At 41.7% G+C, this 12,096-nt stretch overlaps 1 protein-coding gene across 2 annotated transcripts in view; it reads left to right on the forward strand.

Annotated features, from left to right (window-relative positions):
- The window catches only part of PCIF1 (phosphorylated CTD interacting factor 1), a 33,513-nt gene that overhangs the window by 2,134 nt on the left and 19,283 nt on the right, over positions 1–12,096 (forward strand). For both annotated transcript variants that reach the window (XM_061573409.1, XM_061573410.1), the window contains exons 2-5: positions 4,742–4,941; positions 7,050–7,174; positions 8,658–8,828; positions 10,414–10,526. In XM_061573409.1, coding sequence (XP_061429393.1) covers positions 4,742–4,941; positions 7,050–7,174; positions 8,658–8,828; positions 10,414–10,526 — 609 coding nt within the window. The remainder of the gene's footprint in view (positions 1–4,741; positions 4,942–7,049; positions 7,175–8,657; positions 8,829–10,413; positions 10,527–12,096) is intronic.

The raw sequence follows: 12,096 nt of genomic DNA on the forward strand, positions 1-12,096 counted from the left end.
TTGTGTGGATTTTCTAGAATACTCGCAAACCCGCAGCGTAAAAACCTGCAGGCTTCTATAAAAGTTATGCAGTAATATGGGAGTATCATTTGACAACCTTGTCTGTTAAATATCAACTGTTATTGTATAAATATTGTTTTCAGACAGGCTACACTTTGCGTGCGTTTTATTGACTTGAGTTTGTTTATTATTTAAGAGCCTGAGCGCTGGCAGGTAAATAAAGATGTAACATGCTAAAACATGTAAATACTGTAAGCTTAACTTAAAATCTAATATATAAAATTCTTAAAATCCACTAAGCGGCTGCGTATTTTGAGATGATGAGGAAATCGCAGAGCCTGTTGAGTTTCTAGATTATTCTTATAACACCTTAAGCTAATTTAGCATTGCATACAAACGAGTCTGCTTACACGATATTTGGTTATGGACTAAATGATAATCTTAACATGCTCGTTCAAATATTGTTGTCAGAAAATATACAATTATGTTGCTAGTTATTTATTTTTGACTGAAGAATTATTATTAGTTAGATATAATGAGCATTGAACTGGGTTATAGGTGAAAGTGCACTACTGATATGTGGAGTCCAGCCCACATTAAACTTTATTTTAATGAATCGGGGTCTACGGTACTGTATGAGCTAACTTTTGCTTTGAAATGTCTTTTTAGGGTGTATTGGTAGCTTGTGAGCACATTCTCCACTACTACAGCAGTCAGAACCAGGTCTAAGGTTTGCTTTGTGTAATCACCCAGTACATTAATTGTTACTGGGCATCGCCAGTGGACCTATCTGCTGAAGAGTGGGGGGTACTATTATAATTTACTACAATGAGCCAAGAATGTCTGTGTGTCCTGTGCGTGACGTCACTCCACTTTGGCCAGCCCCCATTAATAATCATGAACAGGTGACATCTTCCAAATGGACACCCCCCGCCATTAATAATAATTAGCAGGTGACGTCACTCCACATGGGGGGCCTAGGCCCCTCCTCCCCCCTCCTCAGCGCCAACTTACAACCCTCACGACCAAGGCAGAACCCTCACGTCACGCGATCTCCATAACGCTGTTGAGACATAGAAGTAAAAAGGACGTCATGATGAACAAGGGATTATAACCTTTAAATGAATTAATCTGTCACCGCGGCCTTACAAATTGCACATTAATTGATACAGTGAATATCTTGTCGCGGTCTGCTTTTTGCTTTCAAGTTTCAGATTTACTGAAATACACCCGTCTTTGGACGGCCAAAAGGCTATTCTTAAATAGTCTTCCAAGGAAATCCTCGACAGCAAAATAATTTTAGTAAGGGCGGTGCTTGGGATTTTCTTAAATTTCAGCAATTTATATTTTTCTTGAGCTATCATTTGCAAAAATATCCTACTGCTGTGCCAGTATCATACTTCGAAATATAGCATTTGCTAAAAACCAATACCGAGTTAAAAAATTGGCACCACTGCTTCTTGAGAAACAGCATTTACACATTTGGAAATTCGACAGGCCATGATTTATATATGCCATTAAATGGCATATATCATTACAGTATTTGTATGCCATTTTGGAAAGGATACAATATCGAGTACATTATTAAATATATAAGGTTTCTCACACAGTTCACGGATATTCAGGGTGACTTCAAACAGTCGTGTGTGTGCCATTTTTGGTATATGACCAACATTTGTATGTGTATACATGTCATAGTTTACAATGAGTTATCTGTGAAATCCTCCTTACTATTTCTCTATGTTTAGGATATTATAGCAATTCTAAGCGATATGGGACTCATTTTTAACTGTGCTGTTATTATTTTTGAACAATTTTGTGGTGATATGTTTTGAAGTATTGAGACATGGGGGTTTCTGAAAGGAGACATTTACTTGGAGTTTAAAGGTTTCTCCATCATTTGTCAAGAGAATGTTTTATAGTAAAGTAGAAAATTAATAAGCCATAATTTCTTTACAACCGCTTTTTGTGTTTAGTTGCCCTTCGTCCACACCTCCGATTAACACGGTTAGATACATATGGTGCGAAAGAAGTTCTACATTCATACGTCTGCTGTATGGGATCATGGAGATGACAAAATAACTGGCTTGAGCCAAAAGTATGACATCTGTGAATGGCGATGTTTTGTTTACATTTTCTGATATAATGTCGGCTGTTATCAGTGGTCCATGCACCCAATGTTAAGGGCTGAACAGCTTGGGTTCAGTGAGGACTTTTTGTTGACATTTTTTATTCTTAATGTTTTCCCTCATGGTCAGGTGGGTGGTGGGTTGCCCAGGGGGTCATCCACGTGCTTGTCATGCCATCAAGTTTGCTGATGACCTCTGATGCAATACATATAGTTGTGGTTTCAAAGGTTTACCATTTATCGGAAGATATGGTTCGTAAAAGATCTGGCGAATTCTAAAACGAAGCTGTTGTGTGCTTATATTAACCCCAATCGCGTCCTTTCAGATGCGCTTTCTGCGGCCGTCTGGAACACTCTTCCGATATTAGGAAGCCACTGGAGCTGTGCACTTTTAAATCGAGATTGAAAGCTCATTTCTTTAGAACTGCTTTTTGTGTTTAGTTTGTTGTCCTTCCACCGCACCTCCGATTAGCACGGTTGGCTACATGAGGTGCGAAATAAGTTCTAGATACATATCCTAGAGTTGGAAATTACCAAAGACTTGCCGAATGGCTGGGAAGTTTTGTGGTGCTATAATTGAAGCATTAACAATGCCACTCGTTCAAATCCCCGTTGGAGATTGTTGGATTATGGTTAGGGTTCAATAAAATAAGAACAGTGAAGCCGTATTTTTACCCTCCGATTTATTTAATTATCCCCCTATTTCTAATTTTCTACATCCCAGATAATCGCACAGCGAATCTTAAAGACCTGGCACCTCGTATATGAAATAACGGTACTCTGTAAGGCTAATGTTTACCTGCAGGGATTGAATGAGCAATGGAGGGGGCTTCTTTTTTAGACTGATTAGACGTTTTTTTGTCTGAGAATTATGTATTTAACCGATTGACGTTGATGCTCAAGTAATGATGTGCTTCATTGGAAAGCTTGTGATGTAAATGTCGCATTTGATTAAATTTCATGGATTTTACGGTGTGGTGTCATTCAAGTAAAGGTAGCCTAATTTTTTTTATTTATGTCCAAGCTTTCATACCATTATTGGCTTGTTTTGATTCTTAGCCAGACATTTCTGTCAGCAGATGATTTAACAGGTGCTCCGATGTCAGTGTTGACGAACGATGAGTTGTTATGCTCTTTTGAACTTAACGGCGACCATGCCAACATTGGATTCATTACTTGCTTTCTTGAAGCACATAATTACACATTTAATTTACATCTGCTGTTTTCACAAATGCAGGATGCGTTTTCTTTTTTTATACCAAAAAAATTAGGCTCGTGACCATATCGGGCTGAATCTGTGTATTGTCCTCGGCTGGACTGGTGCAGTGTTTCAGTTTATTCCCCAAAAAACTTCATAGTGTAAATATATTTAACATTACACAAGCAATGACAGGGAAGACAGTGTGGTTAATGGCTTGTATCCACACATTGCCACCCAATGCTAAATTGGTGCACTATAGAATTAATCAAGAGATGCTCGATGTAAAGAAAATGCCAGTGGAAATGAAGGCCGTTTTGGATTCTGCTGTGAATTACTGTTAATGACCTATGAATTCTCGAGTTTTTCTGGCCTGAGCAATGAAATGGGTAGTGCCCCATGTCCAACTTCTTCAAACAAGCACGGTGGTTGTCAAGAGGCAGAGTATTTACTCGCTTGTTCGAGCTACGTTTATACGTACAGCTATTTCTAAGACACCATTCCAATTCGCAAGCAGTTTTGAAGATTCATCCTTGCTCTCGTGATTGGCCTACCACTCCGATATAATCACACACCTTAATGGGCTGAACATGGGGCTGCAGGAAGTTTCGGTGACTCTTGGAAATGCGAGACAAAATCAAGAAACTTAACTTGTTTGCATGTCGCGTACAGAAAGATAACTTCTGTGCATATCCAACATTGTAAGGGTTTATGTCTGAGAATGAACTGGTTCTTGACAACAAAATAAAAGATGAGGTCGAAGAACATCTTATTGCTCCCAAGAAACCGTTTGAAGATTACTTTTCAGTTGAACTTGCAGACACAGCAGTATTTTATGATGCTCTTTTCTAACTACATACCTGTTTGGAGCAGGACTTTTTCATCACTTGCCACCCTCAAAATCCAAATACAGAAGTAGGATGAATGCTGAATCTCACCCGAGGCTAAAGCTGCCAAACGTTGCACTCGACTTCACAGAACTTTGCTCACAGAAACAGGCACATACATCACATTGGAAATGTAAGACTGTGGTTATAAATGTGAGTAACTTGCGTTGATTTGCAAAAGAAAAAAAGTTAACCAAGTCGTTTTCCGGAGATCTCCCCGCAATTTTGAAGTGGTTCGCCAAAATAAAGTTTGAGCACCATTGGTCTCTAAGGCGTATGAGGCGTCTGCAGAATTTTTGTTTAGCCCTGAGAGTTAATTGAATGTTTTGGATACAAGGGCCTAGAATTTCTGGGTGTGGTGAACCAAGAAAAGGTAGCTTTCAGGGTTGAGAGGGCATCAGGGGAGAGACCAAATAGGCGCCACTCTAGCTTGAGGGGGAGCAGCTGTCTGACAACTAATAAAGGATTGTGTGTATGTATGTACGCGTGTTGTGCGTGCGCGCATTTGTGCGTGCTTACTCGAGGCAGCAAGGCCGTGAGGCCGGATGCGGAGCTGGCAATGTCTGCCGAGCAGCACAACTCTGCCCGCAACAACCATGCGGCGACGGCGGTGGCGGTGGTGGCAGCGGTGCCAGCCCTCGCTGCTGGAGCCAGTCCGGCACACCCCCAACCCGTGCCGGTGGCGCACGCTCAGCCGCTGTCGCCCCCGCTGGTGCAAGACTTGCCCGGTCAGCACACAGAGCCCAAGCGGCGTTATTCATTCGTTGGGTCATTGAATGTGCCCCATTTGTACATGTCACATGTTTCAGTAAGTGCTGCCATTGTTAAGGAGCCATTTCTTTCCTCATTAAAGGAAGCTGTATAATCCAAATAACAAAATAAACTTGTCTTGTAGATGAATATGATGGTTTTGTGGTCTTGGTTGTTCAACGTGTGTGCTAAAAGTTATCCAAAAAGGTTCTGGTCAGACACATTATCGCAGAAAAGAGACATCACTGCCATGAGGTAATATGACGTCAATCCAATAATGGCATGAGGGAGAGCTCTGGACATGCAACCTCGCTATTCAAATACCAGATCAGAGCTTTGTTTTTTACACTTTAAATGTATAAGCATTTTGTTAGCTATAAAACAAATAAGGCAGTGCGACAGTTAAAATTTGCTTCTTTGAAGAAAATAACAATGCGATTCACCACTCAAATCCTAAGCTTCCATTTTCAACAATGGTGTGCCGGCATTAGATTTCCCACTGTACAGCATATGCTGTGACCGATCTCGGGTCAATGGCTGCACACCTTGTGAATGTAGGTAAAAGTACAGTGGTACCTCGGTATGCGTCGTTAATTCGTTCCAGAAGGTAGGACTTGTACCGAAAATGACGTATACCAAACGAATTTTTTCCATAAGAAATTAAGGGAAAAGGAACATAATCCGTTCCAGAGTATAAGAAATTATATTTTATATGGCATATTATACATTAATGGGGTTGTATAAAATAATTTAGACACTACTTGTTACTGAAATGCATACATTAAAATATTTTTTGGAAGGAGAGTCCCCTTCCATTAACTTCAGGAAGATGAAATTCTGGGGTTTTTTTCTCTTTCAATTTTCTGTCTTTTTTCTTGACTTGGACCTGGTTGAGGCTCATCAGGTTTGAGTTTTACTAAAAACCTGTCCATTGAAGTTTGTTTTTGCCTTCTAAGAATGTTCCTGAAGTGTGACATTGTCTGGTCATTCCACACAATACTGTTACGGCTTGTTAGAGCCGTAACAGTAAGCGCGTCGTATCCCAAGCAAGACGTATCCCAAGACATTTTTTTCTCTCGTCAAAACACGACGTATACCAAATTCGACGTATTCCAAAGCGGTCGTATACCGAGGTACGACTGTACTCTAGTATGCGCTGAAGATTACTGAGGCTGTGGGCTAATGTCGAGGGAGTAGTGCAGTAATGGTATATAAACAAAGCATGGTAATCGTGGTGTCATCTGTCCACTTGGACATTCCCTGTTTCCATTGTACAGTCGTAATTATAATAATAGTGTACAGGAAAACCTCGCCGAACACGGGTTACGTTCCTGGAAAATGCTATGTTGGTCAAGACCGCGTTCGATGATAATTTGACCTCATGGGAAATAGGGTTAGTTCCTGGGTCCGTAATTATAACCCACGTTCTTCTTTGAACTAATTCTTCATAATTTCCGCCCCTTATTGTAAATAAAGGATGCGGAGTCGCTCTCCATTTCTTGTGTGGGTGTACACTCTTTAATTTCACCTCAACACAAAACCACCGTCTCCGTTGCTCTTCCCACACCACGGCACTCCCGCCCAATGCTTGCATCCTGGCACTGATTTTTGCCAGCCCAATGTTCGCCCTTCAACACTCAATTGAACATTAATGATTTGCCATCTAGGCGTCCGTGTGACCAACGAGTGGACAGCTAGATGCATGCGGCAATGCGTACAGCACTCGCCTCTCTCAAGCCTATCTAATGACTATATTTGTAACAATCTGAGCAATGTCAAACCGTGTATCACCGAAACATCACCCTTGTGAAACGGAAAGCAGACCTCATTAAGTAAACCGTGTATAGCCGAAACAACGTGTTCGATAAAACCACTTACGGCGAGGTTTTCCTGTATAGTACACCATGTTTGGCAGTCTTACGCCAGTAATGTCGCTAGAGTGCGCTACAGTGGTGCGCTTGAATGTAAAAAAAAATTCACAATTCAATTTTACTTGGTAATGAAGCTCAACACTTGGAGTCGCACATCAGCAGTATGTGTCTACAGAATGACGTCTATTTGCGTGTGTGGAAAATTGTAATAACAGATGAACTCATCCAAGGCGGTTGGAGTAAGTGCTGGAGCCGACGGGAGAACCGGCCCTACTTTTACAACCGCTTCACCAAGCAGTCGCTGTGGGAGCTGCCTGCGTTGGGACAGCACGATGTCATTGTAAGGGCCCCTCCTCCCTACTCCAAACCTACCTGTAGCCACATGTCTCACCAATAGACGCCTGCTTTTTGTTTTATTACTACTTTCTGTGTTTCGTTGCCCTTTCGAGTTAAAATCCTTATCACCTATGAGCACGCTTGGCTACGTTCGGTGCTAAAGAAGTTCATGCATACATACACCCTTTTGACCTCATAAGTACAAGCCTCAAGGGTTCACATGGGTGACTGGGTGGCTTATTAGGTCACCGAGCTGGGCGTGGTGGTGCATGCCTGTGGTACGGTGCTTTAGGGGCAAGGTTTCTATGTTTCTAGGTTTCATCATGTACAATGAATCCACCAGATTTGCCCTCTTTGGGCTGCGAGGCAGACAGTCACAGTGCAAGAATTGGGGGGGGGGGTTCCTGAACCTGTCTGTGTGGCCTTTGACTATTATTCCCTTGTAGGTGTGGGGTTTCTCTGTGTATTCTGTTTTTTTTTTTCCAAATGCAAAACAATACGTACAAAGGAAGAGGATAAACATCTCAACGTATGATTCTTGATGGTTAGTAAAGCATTGTTGATCAAAGAATGTCTTTCCCCGGCACCTCCGATTAGCACAGTTGGCTACGCACGGTGCGTAAGAAGCTCTGCATACATACAATGTCGCTAATTGTTTCTGTCACGGTGGAGCCAGCGTTGGAATGATGTTGGTTTGAAGGCTAGCAGTTTAATTAGCATAGGATTTGGTCCCCGTTCATGCACTTCCGCTTTTGCTGAAATGTGCCTGTGTTAATACGCGTGTTACCACTGTTACCGAGGAGTTTCAGTGCGTCACAGGAGAGTCCCGTGTTTTGCCTTTTGCCGACGGTGATAATTAGTTTTAAAGTCTGGCTAATTGACACTTGGGCAGGAACTACAAACTTAGCATTGGAATGTTGTGAGTTAAGGTCACCTTTAGGCATTGACTTGGTGCACAATTCTTCTATGGTCTATACAGTGGGCTGCACATTTGTAGGGCACCGCAGTGGCGAGATGTTAACTACCTTGCCTCATGTACAGGAGGTCATGGGTTCGATACTGACCATGACGCCTGTATATTTGGAGTTTGCATGTTCTCCCCGTAGTCGTGTTGATTATTCTTCAGGTCCTCCAGTTTTTCTCTCTACGTTTAGAAACATGCATTTACAGTATTTGGCTGCTATAAATTTCCACGCGATAAGCCACTTTGTTGAGCTATAATGTGAGGCCAGGTCACTTCTGTAAAAGAGATATATTGCTCAGTGGGCCTTACCTGGTAAAATACAAATTTAGTTTACTTTTTTGTATGAGTTATCCCCCCCCAAACCTTGAGATGTAGCTCCATTTGGATGTGATATAAATCCACATTGCAAATCGTATTACTCCTGCTAAGTCGTTGTAATGCATCACAAGAGATGGTCCCTACAGCTGTGTTACCAACCATTGTTACTGATGCTGTGGTGTGGTGTGGTACTTTTGGCGTGCAGTCAGATCCGCTGGGTCTGAATGCGGCCCCGGTTGGCGGGGCGCCGGGCGCACCTGTGGCGGGCGCCACCGGAGCCTCCGTCGAGGATGCTGCTCTCAGGAAGCGCCGGCTGTCGGAGGAGATCGGGGCCGGCGTCGCAGGGGCAGCGAGTGCCGTGTCCAAGCGGACCAAGGTGTGCATGGCAGGAGCTTTGAAAGAAAAGATAGTGTGTAATTAAACCCTTTTCCGTTACGAGACGTCCGCAAGTTGCAGGGTGGGTGTCCCGTTCACCGCCGGATCTTGGAGCGTGCAAGCGGTTCAGCATTATTTTTATTTAGAGAGGCGTAGTGCCGCTGTTTTTAAAGACATTGTACTTACCGCAGTGAACTGTCACGACACAAACGTGTACTCTATGATAGCTGGCGTTAAACTGTGCCACATGCTACATCCCGCATGGCCTTGTGGGAGTTCCAGTACGTGTTCCGACTTGAAGACATGCCAATATTTCTTTCTTCCGATTCCATTCCGATGACGTGCACGTACGTGATCGAACAGAATCGGAAGAAAAGGTGATGTACATGTACACGTTCGTCATCAGTTTTGTTTTATGTTGTTTTGCGCATACACCATGGGAATTGTAAAGGATTAAAATGTAGTAATAGCTCTGTGTAATAAAATAACAGTGCTGCTTAGGTTTTCACGGTTGCGCTGTTTAGCTCTCCAATCGATGTGTTTTTAAGTTTTGCCGTGTGTTTTCGTGATGTCTGACGGTTTCGCTTCACGTACTGAGTGGAAGCTTCACTTTGTGAAGAAGTTTCAGTTGCGGAAGAAGCTTCCACAGCATGTAGAGTGAAACGTCAAACGTTGCTGCAATATAATTATAAATCAACAACAGACACAAATCCGTTTCATTGCACAAATAAAATGTTGGCCTGTCAACCTCTGGACCCTTTCAACCGGTGTTTTGCAGTTAGCATTTCCTTAAACTATCGATTTTAACTCGACTCTGAATCATCATCAGACTGTATGTAGCCTGTTAAACCAAAGCCCCTGGCTTGCCTGGTGTTACAAGGAAAAGCCATTTATGAACCTTGGGACCTCATCGGTTATGGATTTATTTCTTACGCAGGATGGCTTTCGTAACACAGCACCACTTTAATATGGGACCTTTCTTGTAGCACAACTTATGTTTGAGGAGATTGGGTTATCTGAAGGGAAATTGTTGGCTCCATATCAGATTAAAACAGTATTCTTTTTGTCGTAGGCGCCCACGTAGCCAATTATGTTATCAGTGTTGGCTTATAAATAATGTTACATATATAACTCATTGGTATTTCATTTACCCAGGATCTGATTTGGTGTCAGTGGGCTCTGAAATGCTCCTTTGCTTTTTAGCCGTCACTCCCAATGCATTCCATAAATGTTAAATTGTTTGTGTACCTGAGTAAAACCTTTTTCCGTCCGCCTAACAAGAAACACAAGCAATCAATGCTTTACTATTCATTGACTTAAGTGCCAGTTGCTTTGCTCTTTCCTAGTTGAAATTTAAAGTTCTTGATTGGCAAAAGTGCTCTATATCTCGTCTCTTCGAACCGATTCTCACCCACTAAAATTATTGGCTTGCATTGTGTTAGTTTAGCGTGACTTTTTTTCACTGAATTATGCTACAAAAGATTGTTATTATCAACCCTTGCGATGAGTTGATGTTTTGTTTGCTAATGATTGTCCATACCACTGTCTTCTGCCTCCAAACCCTTGTCTTTTTTCCCACCACTCAGTCAGAGGACGTGATGCCGGTGACTCCAGTGACGCCTGTCCCCAAGGGCTGGAAGGCGGAGGCTGGATTTGCTAGTCCCACACAGAAGCCCAAGCCTCCCACCCTGCCCTTCCCGTACGCCTTGCCAGCATGTCCCCTGCTTACACTCCCAAGCACTGCATTGTTCTTCAGTGCTTTTGTTAAAATTTGATGTATTTGTTTTGCGTTCTCTTAAGTTTGTATTCAGGGATAGCTGGTCTGGCCAGTTGGCTCATCGGAAGAGTGATCGGTTCACAATTGGAAGGTTGCAAGTTAGAATCTTTACTTGTTTGGGGTTGATTCAGCCCACTGGCCCTCCTATGTCAGTTTTTATTTTAACAACAATGTTATTTTTTCGTGAACTCTTTTTTTCCCCGGCATATTTTTCAGTTTAAGTTGTTTAGTTGTGGTGTTGTACGAGGTGTAAACTCAATGAGAGTGGTTGCAATTTCTGATTCTATATGGCGTTGAGCTCATCCCATGATTCATATGGGGGTGTATGAATTGCATACCACTGAGAAGTCAACTCTCATCAGCCTAGAAGGCAGAGACTGACTTCGGCATCAAGCTAAAGTTGAACAGTGCGACTAATGCTGTTGCTGCTGCTTTGCACAACGTTTCTTATGAGCGACCCATTTTAGTCAATCACGGCACATTTGTTTAATCGTTTATACAATACACGTTCATTAAGCTTGTTCGCCAGGAAAACTTTTCAATAAATATAAGAATTCAACTGATGAGTTTTTATAATTTCTTTCGACGATCAAACACTAACTACTCCAAAAAGAGTGTATTTTTCCGCAAAAAATCATCAAATTGTTGACTTCATTCAATTTCTTATATTTAAAGACATACCCATTGGAAACCGCTCAAATTTAAGATTAGTTTTTTTTTACGAGAAAGCACAATCATTTGGGAACTTAATACTCTGAGGGGAAGCTCCTATCTTTTACCATTTTCGAATTATTCAGATTTGAACATCAAAATGCGTATTTTTCCATTCAAACCTGCTTGAATCTGAAATATCTCAAAAATAATAAAAGCTAGAACAATGGTTCTCGCTTTGATTTTTTTCCTGTTTAACGCTCTATCAAACGAAAAAAACGCAATCTTATATTTTGAATGGTTTCTGAATGACATGCACAAACATGTTTATGGGGCACTTAAAAATCGAGATTTGAGGCCTTAAAATGAAAAAATCTCGGATTTTCAGGTTTTTCATGTTCTTGTTCAAAAAGCAACCGATGTACCAAGTTTCAGCTTTTTACCTTGTTGGGAAATACACTCGAGGTTTTTAAGACATACAACAGGGTATGGTCTTTATTTATATAGAAGAGAGATGGGTTTGGAAACCCAACCCCCCTCCCGCTTCTATCACCACCGGGCCTTTTTGCTTCGGGAGTTCGGCAAGGAATGGCGAAGGGAAAGTGCCTGACTTGCCCACGAATTAAACAAAAATATCTGGGCATTTTATAAAAAAATTACGTGAAAAAACTACTTTTACTTTTTCATGTTGAATCGTGTTTTTTCTTTATGCTCCACACTGGTATCCATAACAATATACATCCATTTTTGTAGGGATGAGTGTAGTGTTTCATTGCAATTGTGGTCATGTAGTCTGTTCCAGCCACTTACAGTGTAGCTTGTGCAACAAATTTCAAAAGGT

The sequence above is a fragment of the Lethenteron reissneri genome, chromosome 52, assembly GCF_015708825.2.
Source record: "Lethenteron reissneri isolate LAM-NWPU_2019-01 chromosome 52, ASM1570882v1, whole genome shotgun sequence".
NCBI classification, from domain to species: domain Eukaryota; kingdom Metazoa; phylum Chordata; class Hyperoartia; order Petromyzontiformes; family Petromyzontidae; genus Lethenteron; species Lethenteron reissneri.